Below are 22,905 nucleotides of genomic sequence, written 5' to 3'. Positions count from 1 at the left end.
TAGGGAAAAAGGGTAGAAAGAATCTATTTTGTAAAGGAACATCAAAGCAAATATTTTTGCAACTTCTGAACTAAAACATACTAGAAAGCTGTGTCATGTAGTCTAAACTACCCCTGGTAATTTATCTTGTGCTCACCCACAATCAGATTCATGCCCTATCACAGCAAGTAATTCCTAGAAAGGAGGCAGCAGGAGGTGCTTCATTCCTTCCTTCAGCACTCTATCACCTTCAGCTTTGAAGTACTCCCCAGGTCTAAATCCTTCTTTTCTTCTCCCTTCAAAAACTAAAATATCTGCCCTCAGACCCACTGTGTAATGTCAGGAACTTCATTGTTTTTCATTAATGAGAGAGTATCTAAGAATGGAAAAGGCCAAAGCAAGGATGATTACACCAGTGCAGTGTGCTGAACAGTTGCTGATCTCTCCATAATTTACTAAACCACAGAAGGGAGCAATATGATGTGCAGATATTACTGTGGCTATTATGTGACCGTAACAAGAGACATTCCAAAAGCAAGTGGCTGGGAAATATCAGACTCTTATTGAACCCATTAACAAATAAATGGCTTGTGTAATGGTCTCCTTGGTGCTGCTGAAATAAAATCACTCCAGTTCCCATCTGTCATACTTTTTATTTCTTCATATTAACTCTGTGCTGTATTGCAAGTCTGCTAATTAAGCAATTCTAAATCTACACTTAGAAGTTCATACAGTATCAGATGCCCAGAAAGGTTAAATTTGACCCAAGTGTTTTCTTTGAAAAAACACATACAAAGAAACTAGGGCACCAGGGAGAAGCCCAAAATTGGCGCAAGTGACCCGCACAGTGAAGACTAGGGTGTGGCCAGGGATACTTAGGGATGGCTCAGCAGCTCCACAATTAGTGCTGCTTAGGTAGAGTCCATGAGAGGGCAAGAAATGGACAACAATTTAATGGAAGGCAAATGGTAGCATTGACCCTGGTTTTTGTTCTGTCCTACTCTGCTTTAAATCTGCAGAACTGTGCATCTGGACTAACTCAATAGGAAAAAGTCTGAGGGATGAACATTTACAGAATTATTTTACTTAATAATTTAACAGATGCCAGCTTTTTCTTATGTCACCTCTTTCCTGTTTAAATCCATTGCAGCTATGTCTAGAGCAACATATTGTGTGAAGCTACTAGGAATTTAAGCATGCCTGCAGTGGTAAAAGAGGACTAAAGCTAGTGCCTCCTTGGTGACAAGCATCAGATTCCAGAGAAGAGCAGCACTGATCCCTGGTCACCTGCTGCCCCACAGCCCACACGCACTGTGCAAGAGGCTCTTCCCTTCTCTCCCGGTATGCGCTTCTTGAAGATCTGTGTGAAAGATGCAGGTGGATTTGGACAGAAGAAACACTGAGAAGTATTTTGGGAGCATTTGTCACATAAAGTTTTTTCCAATCCATTTTGATTTTTGATGCTAAGACTAATTTTAGGTCTCTGTGTTTGCAATTCCATTAAGATGATCAAATAACCTGTTTTTCATATGGATGAATGAGGAAATTATGAAGACTGATAAGTTAAATAACATTTAAATATGCAAACAGCTGTGTGCTGGAAAGCAGAGATATTCCTCCTGGGGTGGAACAATAAAAACACACATACCTGCATACTGAGAGTTATGGGCTGCTGCTCAGGAAATCAATGTTCACAAAGAAAATTGTTTGTACCTCCCCTACTCAATTTGTGCTTGTTAGATAATAAATTATGAGCACTTACCTCTCAAAAAGGGTGTAAATCTATGAATGAATGATAATAGGAGTTTCAACCATACCAAGCTGAAAAGTCAATAACAAGATAGAGAAAAAAGCCACCAAGAGCATGGACCTGGATAATTTCTTATTTAGCCACTGATACATCTGAAATCTGTACTGATGAAAATGCTAGTGACCCTACTTGCCAATTGTATTCTGTTTTGAAAGAAAATCAGTAAACATTTCTAGTAAAGTCAGTGGGGTTTCAACACATGCTCCACACCTAAATCAGAACTGTAAAAGCAAGTATTATTAAACTGCACTCAGAAGAGACCTTCATTACAAATGAGTTTTCCTAATATTTAAAGAAAATCTCAACCATCCCTACTTAAAAAGAGAGTAGGGAAACTAAAAGGAAGAAAAAGGTTATTATTTATAACATAGTGACTGTACTTATGCTGCAGCCGGAGGACCAATTACATCCTGGTTACGCTTTCCAACTCCACTAATTCGTATAAATGAAGTGCTCACTACATGACAGGGTAATTGCAGTGTAAATACAATAGACTTTATATAACTAGATACTGAGAAAGAGCCTGTGTTACTGAGGTGGCAATAAGAATTAATTTGGATGTGTCATTAACCTTCAAATTCTTTGAATCAGTGATAATTAGGATATAGAAAAGCATAACCAAAAATGTAATTACAGTGAACTAAGAGCTCAATTGTGCAAGTATTAAGAGGCTGCTCATGGGAGTAACTATGCTTGAACATGAACTGTGTATGACCAAATCAGGCTGTAAAACATTACTGTGGGTTTATAAGGTAACAATATGGAAGCGAAAAAAACCAAAAATTAATGACATTTTTCAGATGTAAGAAGCATGCTGACAGTAGTTCTCATATCAAAAATCAATCCCATATATTATGTAGCTAGTGGGGTCAAATTCTGCCAGGAAAGCCCCCCTTCCCTCTGAATGCATGTTAGCTGTAGCCACTGAAATGGCTGGTGTATTCCTTCTCTAGAACATTTCAAAGCAAGTATACAATGAGTGCAGACAGGACTTTGTAATATGAAAGTGCTAGTGTTCCCTGTGTACATCCAATCTTTGTCAATTCCCTTCTAAGTGGTACTACTAAACTTCTCTGACCAACTTCTGTGAGCTATGACAGCTTCCTAACTCTAGACACCATAATTTTCTTTTGCACACAATGACAAAATTGCTCCTTGAATGCCTATGGAAAACCAAGGACATACTGAACTGTCTGTTCAAATGCTAAAACAACTCCCCAGTCAGGGTAAAAATTTCTTTGAATTCAAAGACTCATGTCTTCATGTTAGACCACTTCATGCTGTTGGCTACACCAGTGGCAATGTATGAGCACATATACAGACAGGGTGTGGACAGCCCGCTGCTGTTGTGAAACAAATCCTGCATCAGGGACAACCCAAAATGGGCAGGTACTTCCAACAGATGAGAAACCCACACAGGTCACTTTCCTTCCACAGTTTATGGATCAGTTACTTTTTTCAGAATTATTCACCTCAAATGGTTAATCAGGGAATCCACTCTCTTTCAGCAATTGTTTCTTAGCATACATATTTTCTGCTAGGTGTCCTTTTAAATTGGAAAGGGACCATATGCTGGCAGAGAGACCTCTGTATTTGACTGCTTCCTTTCCAGTTATTTCCCCTTCTCATTTTGGCTCGATTTTTTTTCATTTCTGAATGACTAACCTTTACAGGTAAGAGGGGGAGATGCATAGGGAACATTGCTGGCACTAACAATGCTGTTCCTTGCCTTGTATTGGAAGGCAGCTGCAGCTGGGGGAGCTCTGGCTACTTCTTCACCTCAAGATAAGGAAAGAGGATTCTCTTACTCACTTTTAACAAATATTCAGTCACCTAAGCATTCCCATAGCTTCCAGAGAAGTGCTGCTTCCCTCCCTGGAAATGCTGAGCCTTTCAAGGTACACCACTTACACTTGTTAAAGATGTACCTGGCTTGCATTCTTTGCTGTGATTAATTGCAGCAGCCTCATGTTGTGTTTTCCATAAACTTTTTTTAACCTCAATTGCTGAACAGTGCAGAAGCCACTAGAAGTTTCTCTTCCCTCTTTATTTACTGTCTGTTGAAGTATAATTATACCTACACCCTCCAAATCAGACTTTTACATTTGTTCTATAGCAATGTCCTAGAAACATGGACAGTTTTAAAATTCACTCATCACAGAATCAGACATGAAGTGAAAAAGAAGACACAGGTGAGATTTTAAAATCCAGCCTTCCAATAGAATGAGAGATACAGCTGCCTGTACATGCACACTCTCATAAAATCCTGTCTTGCGGCACACGTATGGAAATGAAGCAGAATCCTTCATTATCAAACACTCCTCGGCAGCCCACGCTCTGACGTGACAGCACGCAATGCAAATATTTACAGCAGGAAGTCCTCAGGAATGATCAGTCATCATCAAATAGCAGCAGCTTATCAAGCAGTAGTTCCTGCTGTGGGAAACCCAGCTGAGGCAGCACTTCCACACAAACATAACAAAGAAAAGGTCTCTTTCAACAATCAGCTCCAATTTACACAGCTTTTCCCACAATGCCAAGTGTATCTGACAAGTCCCACCACGATCTGTGAGACAGAAACAGTGGCATGAAAGCTCCAGAGGTTCAATCAGCTGAGGTTCTTTGCATCAAATACACAGCGAGTGAATGCTCCCAATTTAGTGAAGACATTTGTCCTGAGGCTAAAGCATTGATTCTCCATTTACTGCCTTTTAATTGTATCAAATTTATCTTTTCAGGCTATAAACTCTTAGGGAAAAAGGTTCTTCTTCTGCATGCTGTTCTCATGCCAGCTTTATTTTACTGGAGGAAAACCTTGTTCAGATTGGATTATTTTTATATTAACAATATAACACTTCCCTATTGCTAGAATTAATTGCTGTAACCTGTATTTCTTTCTACAACGATGTGTGATGTAAAGTTGAATCAGCGGTGACAATATTATGAATAAATGAAGAATAACAAATACAGGAACATTCCAGATGTTGCGAAAATGCTCTTTTCTACTGAGAAAACTGTTTGCTCATCCATACCATGGTAATGTTTATGCTTTAGTAGTATTCCCATGCACAAGCAACACTGCTTTCCACTAGTTCAGAAAAAAAGGAGCCAGCCAGGATGTTCCTTTTCTTTTTTTCCAGAATTGCAGGTGCTCTTTTTTGCTGGTCATTATCCCCAGGCCTATCTGCTGCCCCAAATTCACATTTAAGCTTCTGCCATGTATGAATTGGCCGAAGTGCACAGCCCTTCATTCCCAGATATTCAAGCCTGATGATTCACAGGTAATAAAATATGACAGGACTTTTCACCAACAAATGAACTGCAGGGCATCCTAATCAGCAGGCAAGGCAGCTCTAATAACTGGGTTACAGCATAAGGGGATAAACTCAAACAGAGCAGAACATTCATAAGACAAGAAATGTGAGATGCTACTCAGCCTAAAGCACCGCTGGTGCTATACAAAGACAACCAACTTACACAGCAGCTTTTTTTTTCCCCTTTGGAAGTGGGATTCCTTTCAACTACCAGTTAAAGACAGTCTCAGCAGCATGTGAACAAGAATGGCAACTGCTTACAGCCCCCAGCATGACTACTTCCAGCTTCTTTTCCCTTTTCAATTGCAGCAAACTGCAGTCAGACAGACAATGGAGGGTTCTTTTTTTTTGTTGCTGTTGTTTTAGATCGTGGTGTTAGGATACTACTGGTTATCAGTGTTTTCAGACTTTTTGAGAGGACACACACTAAGCAGCCAATATGCCAGCTGCTGCCCCTGATGCAGAAGCTGCCACGCGCTCGGAGGCTTGGACAGAACCCACTTGGGTGGCTCTGGCATCAGCTGCAGATGAGTTAGTGCTAGCAGTAAAAACACTGTCCCTAGAAGGTTACCTGTCCTCAAATGCTGCTTCTCAAAGGACACCTGCTCTGGATCTTTTTCCTAAGCTGTGCCAAACAAAAAGGTCTGCTTATGTAAACAACACAAAGCCTCCTTCCCTGTACTGACCGTGCAACAGTCAGTGAATTTATGACACTACCAATACAGTGGCAAAATTCTCTTTGGTTTCAAAACACTTCAGCCTCGACACTCGCAATAAGATCCCTAATGAGATTTCCCTGTAAAGCTATTTTTCCTAACACACTTAGAAAAAATAGACATCAGACACTGCTTACACTCCTACTGGCTGCAGTAGAGGGTCAATTTTTAAGCACAGACCACAGGATGGCTTCTTTCAGAAGGGATGTGGAGGAAGCTGTCCCAAGATCTGAAGAAAGCTTCCTCTGAGCAGTAGAGGCCCTGTCTGCACCGAGGCCACGGCAGTTGGAAGACCACAGCTTTTGTTGGTACTGTAAGAAATGCCATGCCCAACACCCTGGGGCAGTGCTCTGAACCCCTGGAGCAATGAGAACAACTGAGGAATTTGATACATCCCCCTCCATCAAGAAGGGCCCCATGTCTAAAGTCTCACTAGGGTAAGAAGTGTCAGGGACCTCAGATGAGCTACAGGCATGGTGCTGGAGTGTCACAGCCCTTAACTGATTGCACAAAATAGTGAAATCACAGTCCAAGGTGAGTGTTTGCAGTTCTAGAGATAATGCCTGCACTTTGCAGGGCAATATCCAACTCCCAGCAGCAGCTAGTGCAGAGGCCCACAAGAGCCAAGAAAAGAGTAGGGCTGAGCAGATCCCTTGTTATCCCCTTCCCCACCTTTGCAGTGGGAGTAACACCATGTGCCAATGGTACAGGATGCTATAAAACATTCAAATACTTCAGTAATAAAGGTTGGACATGTACTGCAGAGAGGCAGATGGAGAAAGCCATCTGATAGTGTCATTTGGGAATGGAATTTGGAGGATCACATTTAGCTGAAAGTCTTCACACAGGCAAGAGTCAGCCCAGTATTTTTTTCCAAACTCTGAAGGAGCTTTAAAATCTATAGCACTTTTTCCTCCTCTTTGCACTCATACAGAAGGCTCTGTCCAAGTTCATACTGCATAACCTTTGCTGCCATTTCGTTGCTTTTGCTGTCTTCGCTTAGTATTTGCCTTACAATGCACCAAATAAGTCATGCAACAAAATCAGGAAGAAGAAAACAACAGACAAAAAGATGCTGCACCTACAGCACTGCTGGCCGCTCTGGTCTGCAAAAAACCCACACAGGCTATTTTGAAACCTAGAAAGGCAGGAAAAACTAGAAGATTACAGAAAAAGAATGCTATTTCCAAGGACACTGGTTGTGTCCTCAAACTGAAAACCATTATCTGATACCGCTTTAAATCATATTTTGGTTTTTAGTTATGTACAGTAAACTCAACTAAAGGTCATAATAGGCAGCCCTCATCTGATTTTTACGAAGACCATGAGTACTTTATGAAGAGGATTTTCCTTCAAACACAAGTCCTGCCTTGGCTGAAAGTGAATGGCTGTTTTATTTCCCCATAAATACGTATGTGAAGGTCTCAGCTAAAGAACTTGGAGAGATTACCTATTTGCATATTACAAAGGCACAGGTCTCAGACATTCTTCTACTAATTTCATACATACTGCTGATACTTAATAACTAAAGAGTAACCCTTCCATACTAGACCTGAAAAATTTTGCAGTTGGCTCCAACTCAGGTCTAAGACATGGATGAGAATAATGCAAAAACAAATTCTAATCTCTCAGCATAATAGTATTTACTGCCTGGGTTGGCTGGCTTACCTTTCAGAGAAGACAGGGACTAAATCAATGGCAGACATTATCCCACTAAATTTCAACAACTGGGAAATCAGCAACAAGTCCTGGGGCAACAAGACGTGACTCACTACAGGCTAAAAAGAACTTTTCAGCATCCCTCAAAATGAAGACATCCAAGGCCACATCCTAATGTTCTTCTGAAGGCAGCTAAATGAAACTCTCCAGGCTCTAAAACTGATGAATGGCTTCACCATGAGCACATCAGAAAGGCGCAATGAGACAAGAATGCCTTTTAGCCCTAAAGGATGTGCCAGCACCTCCTACCCAACATCTAGTTTGCAGTTATATTGTGTATCAAAAGAAGGCAAGGAGAAACCACCAAATGTCTTTTCATGGCTCAACCGTGAAAAAATGAATTCTTTCTGGCTCTGGTGGAATCAGATACAGCCAACACACAGCATGGGAGACTTCTCAGCCTTTTTAGAAATACTAAGTTTGGACTGGGGAGAAAAAGCAATCAAAAACCTACACCAAAAAAGCAACAACAACAAGAGCAACAAAAACAAACAACACTAAAAAAAGGCTAAAAAATTAAGCGATATCCACTGAAACTGACAGACACCCACAGGTAAGACAGTTCTTTCCTGAACCCATCTTCCAGACTAAACAATATCTGAACTAGTCTTTTTCTTATGCTGGTTGGAATACAGCTTCTCAGCTCATGCGGGTCTCTGCCAAGCCTGGCATGCAGTGAAACACTGTCAGCAAGGTCAGACAAGATTTGGAGGTCATCAAGTCTCTTTGTGGGCTTCTAAAAGATGTTTCACTCTCAGGGTGATAAAATCTCCCAATACCAGACTAGATATATAGCTTTTTAGAGCTATCTAAGCCACAGAGCTTTGCTAGGCTCTAGCAAACCAAAATTGCTCTTAGTGAAACCTCAATCTGTCAAAAATGATGTTCGGTCCTTTGATGTTGGGTCCTTCGGTCCCAAGAGCCTACCTCTTACAACTGATGGGGGCATGTCACAGTCTGCTTGTTCCTGGAACTCAGAGGCACTGCTGTAAAAATGCTCATTTTGAAAAAATCACTTTAAAAGAGGAAAATCTTTTCCCTTTCTGGACACTTACTGTATTTACTGTCCAAGGATCCGAAATCCTCTAGGGGTATCACCCAAATCTCACAGCACCCAGCAGAGAGAAGAAAACTTTACAGAAGAGGATACAGCTAGGATGTGGGACTTGCCTCAGATCAGAGAGGTTATCAGTGACAGATTCAGAGCTGAATCTACATTCTCTTGGCATACAAACCCACATCTTCATGGAAAGACTCTGTACCACAATACAATGAAGAGCAAATATGTTCAGATTTGATATAAAGATATATAAAGCACACAGGGAAAGGAAGGCATAGCACAGTGACAATAGAACATACATGGAAAAAAATAAACATAACGTACAGGAGCTGCGTTGTTTTTCACTGTCACACTTGGAGTTGTGGCTCGTAGTGCCCCACTCACGCCATGGTAGTACTTGAAGCAGATCTTTGTTTCAGCTGAAAAAAAAAACCAAAAGGGATATTTAGGATTAGAAAAATTGCCAGGGGTAATCTGCATGACCAACTATAGCTCATAGGCACAGGGTTGGCAAGCAGCTAAGTTGCAAATGGTTCTTTCTGGCTGGATGGCACAACAGGATACCTCCTGCCTCTGATCTTCCCCTTTGTCAGGGTGAAATTTGGAGTTTGGTTCATGGATTTAAAAAAGTTAAAATCCAAACCTCTTCTGAGCCAAAGTTACCACAGACAGACCTTAGAGCACATGTTCAGCATCCTTTAGGAGAAAAAAAGTAGGAACATATAAATCTTCCCTGTTCAGACATACCAAGCACTAATGTGCAGAGAAATTTAGGAACTTCCTTAGGACAAGATTGCATAGCTGCTCATTGACAGGTTTTACTGTGCCAATTTGTTCTGGCCTTGGTCAGGGCAAGGATGTAGATCTCCACAGATGAACTGCTTTGACAGTTACTACATTAAAGCATTTTCAGGAATAGCAGAGTACCACCAGACCCTGCCTTAGTGTATTTCCACTGACTTCTAAAGATCTAAATTAGGTGAGGAACACAGGAAAGGTCATGAGTTTTGACACTCATAGTGCTGCTTTTTGCCACATGCACTGGCATTCAAATAAATAATATTGAGGGAAACTCATCTCAATAATCGTATCAAGGCACAGAAGTGAAAACAGCTTCTTGTTAATCAGCCCCTCACAACCCCACTTTCTTGTCTGCTACAAGAAGGAATGACAGTTCCAGCCAACTTCTGTGTTGGTCTGTGACTAGAAACAGATGCAAAGTGCTGCTATTTGCCTACATGCCTGGAACTGGTGACTTGCTGGACCTCATCCTGGCCTGCCTGCTGGCATGCAAGAATTTTCTTCCACAGTAAACTAGATGTGAACTAGCCTGGTATGTGCCTCGGTACAGTTGGGACCCAGCACTTATGCAGTGTTACATGTGTAACAGGTATGTTTGTGGAATCTGAAAAATGCCTGTTTAAATAAAAGCAGCTTTCACATCTTCTAGTTTTAACTGGATAATGACATGGAAATGTTCATCTGTTCCAAGACTTTCCTTAAGACCTTGCTTTGCAGCTACTGCTGTAGCTCAGGGAAAACACCAGCCTTTGCTGGTAGAGTCACAAAAATGCTCACTGTAACTACAGTTACAGCCCATGTGTGAAAACAATAAAAAAATCCCATTTACGTGTTTTAACATACAAGTTGCATTGCAGTTTTAATATCAGTTACAAAATTACTCAAATCACTGCAGCTGTGACAAAAAATATTAAGAGCTGAGACTGCAACCACAGATTATGGTGCTGTGATCTGCTGTTTGTAGATCCAAGAAACAGCCATGTAGCAGTCCAGGTGGAAGCAAAAGTAGTGGACACCCTCAAAACCACAGGCCTGAATTGCTTACCCTGGTACCTACACAGGAACATAGGTGGAAAGAGAAATCCTGATATTTTTTGAAAGACAAAATAATTTTAGAAGTGTAAAGCCTTCCCAACTTTCAGATGTCACTTGGGGAAAGAAAAACAAAGAGGTGATGTTCCCAAGTACTCTGAGCACTACTCACTTTCAGGGGGCTTCCCAGTCCTTGTCCATTGATGAGAAGCACAGTGCCAGCACACTTAATCTGTGAAAACCATGTTTTCCATCCCCACAGCCCGTTCCAGTTGCACATTTCGCTCATACAGTGAAAATACAGCCTCTCCCACTATATTCACGATGTGTACATGTGTCCCATTTACTTCACAGCATTCCACAAGAATTGGAACAGAATACAGAGTCCTTCAGCACCTCCACGAGGGGCTGTGGGGCCCATTCTGGGGCTGAATTCATAACTCTACCCCAAATGAAATTCTACAACTTTAAGAGATTTACTTGAGGTGTCAGTACAGCTGAGCCAGCGACCCTGCTGTTGCACCTGGGAGCAGCAGTTGTTTCCTTTTGGCAGCAAAAAAAAGCTGGAAGAGCCTGTGGGACAGAAAAACTGCAAGTCCAGATTGTATTTTCACACTGTAATTTTCTCTACAGGACATTTAACAGCTCAGCAGCTAACTCATTTACTCGCTAAGAGGACAGCAAAAGCTGAGGATATCACAATAGCTAAAACATGCAGTTCTCACCAATTATTCAAATCTTAATTTTCTTCTCCCCCGGAGATTTTTAGCTACAGTTTTCATGGAACATTGAGAACTAGAATAAAGAGAAGCCTTTAAAAAAAAAACCAAAAACTTCTGTAGTTAATAAAATATAACTTTGGGTATTAGCTTGTATGACAATGTTCAGACCCTACAGCAGGAGATCTTGTCATAGGTTGACAAGTAGGAAATCAGTTAGCATGTGCATCAGGAAAATTTTAAAAGAACCCATTTAATTAAATTAAAAGTATTAGAGAGAACAGAAAGAGATAATATGTCCATATGCAGTTAATCTGGATATTTGTACCACTTTCAAGGACAAAGCATAACTAAGATGACTGAAAATGTATTTGGAAAAAAGCATGTGGTTATTGCAGGATCCTCTCAGTTTCACGTATTTGCAACCAAACTGCCCACCTACAGCTGGAAACCACAAGAAAGCAACTCAAGAGAGATGCGTCTCCCTCAATCCAAAACAGTGGCACAGCTGGAGCCATTCATCAAGCAGTGGTAGAGGTGGTGATTAATGAACGGCAAAGATTTCATTCAGAGAACAGATCTGAGAGAAAATGTCGTATGGAGGCCTTCATGGGTTGAGAAATTGCTCTAGAAGCATCAGGGGAACAACATTTTCTTTTTTCTAGATTCCTCTCTCCCCTTTTTGCTCATATTGCTTTCAGATTGAAAATATTACGCAAATGTCTATTTTCAATGGAGAGATGAAACTTTATCAAGTATAAAGCTTGCAAAATTATATACAATTTCTTTAGGTGTAAAAATGCTATTAGGATGCTAGTTGGCCATTTTTTGGCCTTGAACCATTCTTTACAAACAACATTGCTGGTGCCATGTTTTTCACTGCAACATAGTCCTAACATTTTAATCCATCTGAAGATTGCTCTTGCATTCCTGAATCACCTCTGAGACATTTCCAAAACAGGTGCAGAAACCTGTGGGCTTGGTACCACTGCCTCTACAGATGAACAGAAAACACTGGAAGTATTGGTAAGGCAGTGATATAAATTAACCTGAATATCATCCAGCTGGCATTTGCAAATAATATGTAATTACAAAGACTGTTTCGATTGTAGCCTTGTAGAATACCTTGTTCTGGAATAAAGGAGACATTTAACTCTGTCCTGCTGCCCTAGCTACATGGCAGAGTGCACAGGTCAAGAGCAGGTGTTGTCTAGTTAATCCCCAGACATAAATAAATGTGTACCATTGTAATTTTCATCTCTAATTATTTAGAGATCACTGGACCAGAAATGTAGTTATGATATTGAAGTCAGAAAGTAATGAGGTTAAATTCTTCTTTCAATTAGGAAAAATGTCAGTGAGTCTGGCAAATCTTCCAAGAGATGAGATGCCCGTGGCAACAACCAAACTACCCAGCAATTCACATGGATAAAGAACAAAACAACATTGTACTCCCTTTACACCAGGCTTGGTGTCTCCATTTGTGCCAATTTTGGCTGGAGTAATTTGCTTCACAGTGGCTGGTATGGGGCTATGTCTTGTACTTCTGCTGAACACAGGGGTTGATAATATAAAGGTGTTTTTGCTGTTGCTGAGCAGGGCTCACAGAGAGCCAAGGACTTTTCTGCTTTTTGTACTGCCATACTGAGGATTAGACTGGGTGTGCATAGAAAAGACGGAAGAGACACATCTGGGATAGGTGACCCAAAGAGACCAAAGGGATATTCCAGACCACATGACATCACACTCAGTATACAAAGTGGGAGGAAGGAGGATGAAAGGGGGAATGTTTGGGGCGAAGGTGTTTATCTTCCCAAGCAGCCATTACATGTGATGGGGCCGTGCTCTCCTGAAGATAGCTGAACGCCTGCTTGCCCATGGGAAGTGGTGATAGAATTCCTTGTTTTGCTTTGTTTGTGTGTATGGCTTTTGCTTTTCCTACTAAACTGTCTTTATCTCAGCCCATGAGTTTTCTGGCTTTTACCCTTCAAATTCTCTTCCTGATCCCATTGGTGGAGGAACAAGTGGCAGTGTGGGACTTTGCTGACGGCTGGGGTTGAGCCATGACACTGTCATACACTGACTGTGTTACAGCTCTGGTATAAATACGAAAATCCCCAGTTCTATGCTCAGATTCACCACTGTAGCTATTACAGATGCATAAAAAATACAGCTGCCCCAAAGGAAGGCCCTCAAGGCGCAGCAAGGCATGACAATCAGAACCAGGCAAGAGGATGGGTGATTCTCTTTTCCTCCTTGCACCAAGTAGCTGTGTGGGCCACACAGGTTATGAGGAAGGGACGGGAACAGAGATGTACTTCATCCCTGGACACCACAGAGACCACTCCCTATCCAGAGGAAAGAACTGAGAAGTTTGACTTTTGCCAGACAAACTCTGCCATGGGGCTTCATCCCTCTCACAAGAAAAAAAAGTTAATTTCACAAAAATGATTTCACTATCAAATCTCTGAGTTATCTCAGTTACCAAATCAGTTTTGCAAATTAACTGGAACATTAATTTACCACCTGAACATAACTTAGGCAATAGTTTACACTGGCTGTGCAACCACTCAGCCCCTGAAAACACTGGATTCCTTATGAAACTGATGTGTGAGGAGATAAAATCCAGTAGGGTCTGCTGATGAATTGCAGCTGGAGGTATTGAATGTTGAAAGTCTCCAAGAGGTTGCCTAGTTCCCACCATCCAGCCACTTTTCTGTCAGTGTTATTTGTCCTGTTGGTTTATTTGATACCCTTTAAAATACTTCCATTCCTACTCCTTCAGAGTTATCAAAATTGCCCTAAATGTCTTCTCAAAAGTTCACTTGATCTTATAATTAATTCTCTGTTCCATGCTTACTAAGGTCAACCTGATCTCAGAGGCTTAGTTTTCACTTAAAGGTGGTTTTATTCTTTCAAATATAAAAAAACTCTGCCAAGATTACACAATTTCTCTTGCTGAGCTAAAAAAGCCCCAGAACACCCTAGTGAGTATTTCAAGGAAGACCATATTCTTTGGGGGAGGCAGGAAGCATCAGCTGGTGTTTGCTAGGAGCGTGTGATGCACCTGGGGCACTTCCACAACCTTGTTGTGATTTACTCCCATGACACTTTTTGTTTCAGTTAAATGGCTGAGGTGACTAAGCATTCGGTAGGCATTTCTCACTGCTGTAAAAACCTCTCAGGGAAGTAATGCCAGTCTTAAAAACTGAGTCATTTTTGATCAATTCAATCTATTACTAAAAGAGCTGTTGTTGCTCTTTTGGGCAAACACTGTGCATAAAAAATGAAAGGTGTCAAAACCAGTAATGAAAAGGTAGCTGTCTCTGGTAAGTGGTTGGGAACCAAGTGAACCAAAACAGACAGCAAAGCAATTAAGTTATGAATCATAAAGATTTCCCTAGAGAGGACTCAGAACTGGAATAAACAAATATATGATGCTGTGCTACAATCAAATCGCTCTGGTACCATCCTGAATTAAAGCAGCCACAATGATCTCTAGAAGTGGAGACAGCTTGTGTCAAAGTAAAGGCTGTGAGTCAATGGAGGGGGTAGAACTGTTTGAATACAATAGGGAAACTGGGAGAGGCATATGAAAAAACCAGGACAAGGAATTACAATGGGAAACCAAAACAGAGAGAGATTAAAGGCAGTTTATATGCAGAACCAAGTGACTAAGCAATGTCTTTGAGGGGAGGGGAAGGGAGGATTGAGATTATAACAAAATTACTGCACAGAATGGGACAGGGGAGAAAGCAGAGAGACTACAACTATGTAAACAAGACCAAAAGAGACTAGAAGAAAAGAAAGCAGGGAAAAGGAAACAAAGCAAGGAAAGGCAGACAGGAAAGAGTAAGTAAGTCAAAGTTTAAGAAGAAAGAGAGTCACTTCAGGCAGCATGGAGCAGCACAATGTATAAACTGTATCAACAGCTACCTGTGAAACCTGATGTGCAGCTCATGTCCACCTCTCATGCCTGACCTCCCTTCTCTACCTGCTGCTGCCTCCAGTGCCCATCTCCTCTTTATGAATATCACTAGAAGCATAGAGAGCAGGTAAATTGTGCAACACAAAGAGGTGAAACCTAGCATTCCTGCATCAGCATGAGCCTTTCCGTAAGCATCAATAGTTTTTAGATAAATTTTTAGTATTTTCTCACGATATTGTACCTGCCCTGTCAGGTACAATGTTGTGAGAAGAATTAATACTCATAACAAAGATAAAATGTAAAGTTATTACTGGCAGATCTAATTTGTACTTACAGTGTTGACACATGGTACTTTTTATTTCCATCATGTAGGCCTGCTGCTGCTCCATGCAAACAATAGCTCTTATTTCTGGTGCTCTATCAGAAAAACAATGTTCCAAGCATTGGCTGTCTCCAACAGGCAACGGTGACACTACAACTATCAAGCTTGTTTGCTACTCAGCTGCCTATGGACCATGCATTTTCTTAAGCTGTAGACTGCATCTCCTCACAGTATTTATTTAGTATCACAACCACCTACGGCTTTCAAAAAGCGCCTCAGTTTTTAGACAACTAACAGTTTAGTAACCAAACAAGGTCTAAACAGATGTGTTCCTTTAATCTCTATTGCAGAATTTCTTCCAATTTTCTGATGGCTTTTTCCTTACTCTGCTCTAAAAGGTGCACAAACACTTAACACACTTCTTTGGAGAAACTGCAAGACTTGAGATTTTATAGTTGCACCTTTAGCATAACTATAACGCTTCTCAGCAAGCAAGAAAGGAGTATCAGGAGCCAGAATTAAAGCTGACCAGTACATATCAGCAATTTGAGGCACAAATATTTGCAAGGAAACTCTAATAGCTCAAAACCAAGCTGTAGAACACTCAGAAAATTTCTAATCAAGTTTTAACTTAAGCAAAAAATCCACAGTTGTCAAGATACAGAAATGCACAGTTAGAACATTCAAATAATCTTAATTCTGCACCAATAATATGTTTCAATATTTGTATTTGTAAATTATATTTGAAGAACAGATAAGATAATCTTAGTATTTCTTTTATCTTCAGAAATTGTTGCACAGACTGTTCCTTCCCAAGGGTTGCACACTGAGGGCTGGAGTTATCTCCTTTATAGCAGGAGAGCTAATTATTATCATTTATTATATCATTGATTCTTTGTTCTGTTGATCTGCAGACACTCTCCCCTACTGACTTCCACTTTTATTTCCTTTGCTTGATAATTTGATTCAGCACCTACCTGCCATGACAAGAGTAGTAGGGAAAATTACTACACTAATAAAAAATGTGTAGTCAAAAATCTTCATATTCAGTGGTCCAATCTCCTCTGTCCTAACTTGACCTGTTTGAGCCCCCAGTGTTGCAAGCTCCATACTATACTGATTTTGAGTTTAGCTTTGTACAACCCACCTCTATTACTATGCTGTTCACGGGAAGTGACATATATCTGCTTACCCATGACTGCACTGAGAGGATTTTCAGGTATGGACTCCTAAGCCCAAGACAAAATCACACCACATTTGCCTTATGAAAATAAAGGCATCTAGGAGTTTCTATGCAGGACAGATACAACAAAGTGGCTCTGTAAACTCCTGTTCAGGGAAAACATACAGATCTAATTTCAATAGGCTGCTGCTTATGTGCTGCCCTCACAAAAGCTGTATTATTGGCAAGACTCATTACTAAAGAATGCTAGCAGCTGGAATGGATGTGTGCTTATACATTTCAGCACTTTTACGTATTTCTCCATACAGGCAGTACATTCAGCATTGCTGATTATGAAAGTTGTTTGACAGTTTTCATTATAAACCCTGTTTTCAGATGCTTCTACATTTTCAAATATACATACATTTGGAATAAAATTTTGTGCACTGGATGTCTGCCTTGTATCTACAGAAAGACACAGCAAGAAAATTTCATCCAGAAATTTGTAGCTGAGGATTAGGAAAAACCATGGTGTTTTTACCTATGAGGAATTTCTGAAGACCTTTTTTTTTATCCCCCAAGTTAATATGTGCTTAATATAATGATTTCTGCTCCATATCTCCTCATGTTCCTGTAAAAGTAGATTAAAATTCATCTAACTTATAAGCCTCTCTAAAAAATTCAGTTTGATATGCTCATTTGAGATATCTTTGATTTTACTATCTAAATGCCCAGGAAATCCTAGCTGTGCTGAGCATGTTCCAAACTGGGAGTACCACAGGCTGTTTCTGCAGTACAGATCTAAGTTTCCCCTGAATGTGCCCCATCTGGAAGTAGGAGGACTGCATCTCTGGATATCTACCCAGTATCCAAGTAGCATGAAAGAGGAGCATATGAATCCACTCTCAATTTGCCCCCCTTCAAGGAAGAGACAGCATTGGCTAGGGGTATTACAAGCATAGGGTGAGAAACAGCAGCAAGGACAAAACTGGGTCAAATTATGAAGAAGAAATCCTTGTGATTTGTGGTGCTCATAGGCCTGAGTAGAGAAGGATCTGAGGGGAGCAAGGAGCAGAGCACTGTTTCAGTCTCGCTAGAACAAAGAAGCACTGCCAGCTGCCTTATGGGGGGAGCACAATGCATGTGCAGAGGCTCTGGTATTCAAGCTCCCAATTAAGCAACTGCAGGGGGATGGCAATGGGATCTAAGGTCAGTCTGCTGGCTAAAATTCTCTCCAGACATGCAGGACTTGGAATGCATTAAAATCTGCAGCCATCCAGCATCCTTCACGATAGTCCGGTTCATCACGGACAAGAGTCTGTACCATCAAGTGCCCAGTAAATCTGGTATTTAGACTGACAACTGGAGTCAAGGCAGGTCGCGTGAGGCAGAGTAGAGCAAGTCAAAGCTTCCACAGATAGCCATCACAGGAAAGGCCAGTGGAAGGATGCCAGTGCCCACGCAGTAGTTAAAGATGCTAAATGCCTACAATAAGAAGTTGTCTTAGCCCTTTTGTAGCTGGGAAGAGAACCTGCAGTTTGTGTCAACACATGTTCTGCAACTATTACTCCAGTTCTTAAATTTTATTGTGTAATGAGAGTAGTGAACCTCAAATTTTGTTTGCTCAGGCAGTTCACGATCTTGAAAATAATAATTTCCTCCTAAAATTATCTTCATATGGGGAGTGGGGGAGGGGGCTGGGGGCAGAAAAAAGACAAGGACACAGCCTTACCATTGCTGGCACTGAGTCATCTCTCATCCCATTTAAACCAACAGAACTATTTCCTTCATATTCATAGACAGCAGGATTCAGCCCACAAAAGGCAAGAATTTCATCTATTTATTGACAGTTAACCCAACAGTGATATCTATCTGCTCTGCCTTTATGGACTGTTGTAAAGAAAGGACTGACAGGCACCACTTTGGATGAGAGTTGGGAATGAGAGGGTTGTAACAACTTACCAGTCTTTGATTAGAAGATGGAAAGGCTGTTTGAGAGATACATTTTAGTCATTGGAAACAGCAAATTACAAGGGCTGAACTAAGACTGAGACTTTAATGAAATTCCAGAGCCTACAGGCATCTAATGTTTTTATGTAAATCAGCTGAAGGATGACTTTTTCATCATAAGCATTAGCAAGCAGGCAATTTATTTGAGAAAAACTAGGGATCATCAAAGTACTTTAACTGTGCAATTGTTGAGTCTATACCAACTGAATAACATGCCTAAAGTTTGCTCTCTGGTCCTTAGCGCTCATGCACATTGCCTGAAAATCAACATTGCAGGCAAAACCTAACACCTAACACACCTAACACATGGTTCATCTCATTTGAGGGAGATGATCTAAAATTACTTCTGAAATCCAACAATTACAACACAGCTTTTAAACAACACTTTTGTTTTAAAATGGCTCATCATCTTGGTTACAATGGACTCAACAAAACTGAATAGTAGACAAAAAATCTCTATGCCTTCAGTACACTGGAAATGAGCCCTTTCTGCCTCCTACGCAGAAAGCCATCTATTTCACTGTAGTAGTGGTCCCTTAGCTACATTAGAGTCACTGAGATATTCAGAAAAATAATCTGAACTGGAAATTTAGTGTCTGTCTTTTAATTTACACCAGTATATATTAAACCACAAGATAAACAGACAGAAAATGAGTATACACTGACACCCTGAGCTTTGTTCTGAGTGTCATCAGAGGCACCATGAAGGTGACTCAGAGATGACAAAAGTATAAACTCTGTACAGTAATGCACAGCTCCACAAGAGAGGAGGGATGGGCAGAGCTGGGGACCTCTCCCATCTCTTCACTTTGATATGCGGCCACTAGGGTGTCCCAGATGAAGCAAGCTCTTATCAATGGCCCCTATAGCAATATCTCCTTTAGGCTTTCAGGTATTATGTCTGTGTTGTAGAGCAGATGCTTGTGAACCATCAGCTCTTTGCTTTTATCAGGGCAATTGTAGTTTAAGTCTTAATTAAATACATATGACTGGATTATGCCTTCAAGCACAGCCGTGAGCAAGAGATAATACATGAGCTTCAGAAGCCAAGTGCCTCAAAAACAGCCCTCTCCATCGCAACATGTTTTCATTCTCCTTGATCTCAAAACATGCATGTACCTTTGGACTGATAGAAGCTGAAAATTACATCAGCTTTATAATCAACAATTAGTATTTAGGAAGGCATAAACCATAACTTTACCCAGTGTCTGCTTTGTGATGGCAGAGGGCAACACGAGAAGGGATACCTTGCAACTCTGAACCTGGCCAGTTAGGGAGGAAATCAGGGACGATTCATGTATTCATTTACTTTAGTAGCACCTGCTATGGCACTTGTTGAGCTGTCCTTTCACTCACCAGGTCAAAACAGAATCTACAAAAAACATTAGTGCAAGAATTATTCTTGCTAATTATCACCAGCAAACATATCTTATTTTGGCAGTATAGAGAGTAGAAAAAGAAAGGGTATTAAACAGAGCCAAGAATGAAGTTTTGAGACCGCAGGAGAGGAACAAGCCGTCCTCCTGGTCTTTAGTCACAGTCTTAGAAAGAGAACATTCCCTTGAGTCAGTCCTTCTTTTTTTCCCCCAAGAAAGTTATCTTTGAAGACCAGTGCCAAAACAAACCATCCTAGCGTTCACCTTTCCCCCAGCTCCTCTTACCTCCTTTCTTGTTATTCTGCCAACTCTGCCACTCAGAAGCACTATCTATTCACATTTCTCAGATCTGCTCAGTCACTATAAGAATGCCTTAGAACAACAGTTTATGTTTTTAGCAGCCAAACCATGCAATATTAAAACTCAGCATTCTCACTGATTGGGAGCTATTACAGTCACTCAAGCATGTGGCAAGCAGTACACAAAGAGAGTCTGACAATCAAGTCCTTGAGCAACAACATGTGAATGTTACCTAGAAAAAATCTTGATGTAAAAAGAGAATCCAAGACCTTAGCACCCTTAGCTGCAATACCATAATAAGGGCTGCTTTTGCATTTTAATACCCTTATCATAATTCAATATGCACACATTCCTTGTCTCTACACTTATCTAAATACATTTTTAGCCTAATATTTCTGTGAAAATGAAGCAAAAAATTAAATTGTCAATTTAAGAAGATGGTGGAATGAACATTCAAAATTGTAGAAGCAGTTTACTAATGCTCAAATGATTTCAGTTACTCACTACACCAAGCACGTTATTCTTTGCTGCTGCTACTTCTAATCATCAAATTAAAGGACTAATTTTGAGTGACTAAGGGAATTATGCATCATACAACAAAGACTGTTCATTGCTGTCATAGTACAAATACACTAATATAAGTGAAAGAAGTCATCAAAATGCTCCTTTTGACTGAAATAAGAGCTCACAGAGAAGAATAAGAAGAGCTATTGTGACACTCTCTTAGACAGGCAGTAATGGTTTATGTGTACCAAGAAGGACGCAATGGCAAGTATGACAATTCAAACTCTTCCCTTTCTGGGCTCTAACTCAGAGCAGAACTACCTGCAGACAGTTTTGGAATAGAATAATTTTTAAAATACAGAAGACCGAAATGAAAGCCAGTAGTTCAGGCTGTGGCATTAAAGTCAAGGAAATTGTATAACAAAGCAACACAAGGTGGGGCATGTACATATTGGAATTATCTGGTCTTATTTGCAAGGCATGTAACAGGTCAACTCAGTGTGAGGAGAAAATGATGACAGTTCCACCTGAGTTTTGGCACTGTGACTCTACTGAAGGCAGAAGACAGTCACAGCATGATAACAGTGCAGTGGAACTTGACATCTTTGGCACAACAGTTCCTGGTTTCACCATCTTGAAAACATTTTATTCCTTTCCACATTACTTTCTTCCTTCTTTACAAAAAGGAAATGAACAGCAACAAACAATATTTAACTCTAAAACTAAATACTTCTGACTCTATTAAATACAGGGTGAGATTAGCAGCCCTGCAATGTAATTACCCAGTGACCAAAATTGCCCAAAGTTAAGTTGTTCTGAAAAACATGTGTGCTTCAAGGTTTTTTCTTAGTACAAAGACTTACCTTTGTAGGTCTTGTAAGCATTAATTAAACAGAAGAAAAGAGACTTCTGTGTCTTCACAATACAGAGTCCTTCTCCTGTTTACACAGCTGAACCATTTATAATTAATTGAGTTCACCCACTCAGAACCATGAGCCTTGAATAAAAGCTTTGTGCCAGCTATGCTGCTGAGGTATGAGTATTTTTCCTCTGTTCTACTTTTAGCCTTAAAAATGCTTTGCTTTCCAATAACAGGGCCATCTTCCTTCCATTTGATGAGAAACCACTGGTTTCTCAGAGAAAGGTCACATCCTTTGGTTATCACAGAGCCCTGAGCCATGACACTGGTTGGTGAAAAAAAATCAGTGTGATGCTTTTGCAAATGCTGCAATCTAGGTACAGTGAACAAAAACCTGGCCTTATTTCTTTAAAAGTGCCACCAGAGCTCCTCTCCTGTGTACCACTGCTTGAGATGGCCCAAGTGTAGCTGCTCACCCATTCAGAAAACTCCTTTTCATAAGAGCTTTTTATTTAGGTGCCACTGCTATGGTGCCTGTTGGTAATTTCCCTGGGAATTTATAAGACAAAGCGCAAATTATCAAGAAGGAAAAGATCAAAAGGCTGCTAGGAAAGAGGTATTATACCTATTATTACTGCTTAATTCAGAGCTCCCTCTGCAATATCCTATTTCAACATTGCTTTTTTTCTTTTTTAAAATACCAACTTCTGTTCACCATTTATTTACAGGGAAGAAAATTGCTGTAGCCACAAAATGAAACATAATGTTTAAAATTCCAGCAATTCCAAAAGTATTTCATTTGATATTGGTAAAAAGGCTACAAATGGGTTACAGTAGGTTGAAGGGCAAGATCAAATACCCTGACTGTAAAAAGACAGTGAATGTAATGCTGAGCACATTGGATGAGTGCATTTGTTTTCAAGTGCAATAAAAAGAGGGAACTGTAGGGGAAAAGTTACTATGAAATAGATGCTGCATTTATGCAGGTTAAAAAATTACTATCTTCTAACACATGTTGGAGTAAAAAGGAATGGAAATTTCAACAAATAAGGGGACAAAGAATCCCAAGCAGCACAAACAAGCTACTGCAGACTAAGAAGGTTTCTTCTCTGGCAAAATATATCAAGTACTTTGGGAGACTGCAAAAAATGGTCTCCAAATCATTGTTAGTTCCTACTGATCACAAGGCCATACACAGATACCAGCCTGTCAGTCCGCTGAAGGCGTGTGCCTGGTGGCTGGTGCATTCCCTCTGATTCTGTACTCCACTGCTGCTGAAGGTGCAGGGTCCCAG

General features: G+C 40.5%; 1 protein-coding gene across 1 annotated transcript in view; it reads right to left on the bottom strand.

Annotated features, from left to right (window-relative positions):
* The window catches only part of HECW1 (HECT, C2 and WW domain containing E3 ubiquitin protein ligase 1), a 236,178-nt gene that overhangs the window by 118,476 nt on the left and 94,797 nt on the right, over positions 1-22,905 (bottom strand). Inside the window, exon 4 of the mRNA XM_005425695.2 lies at positions 8,923-9,017. Within this exon, the coding sequence (XP_005425752.2) occupies positions 8,923-9,017 (95 nt within the window). The remainder of the gene's footprint in view (positions 1-8,922; positions 9,018-22,905) is intronic.

The sequence above is a fragment of the Geospiza fortis genome, unplaced genomic scaffold, assembly GCF_000277835.1.
Source record: "Geospiza fortis unplaced genomic scaffold, GeoFor_1.0 scaffold265, whole genome shotgun sequence".
In the NCBI taxonomy this organism is placed as follows: domain Eukaryota; kingdom Metazoa; phylum Chordata; class Aves; order Passeriformes; family Thraupidae; genus Geospiza; species Geospiza fortis.
This window is presented reverse-complemented; position numbering and strand designations above follow the sequence as displayed.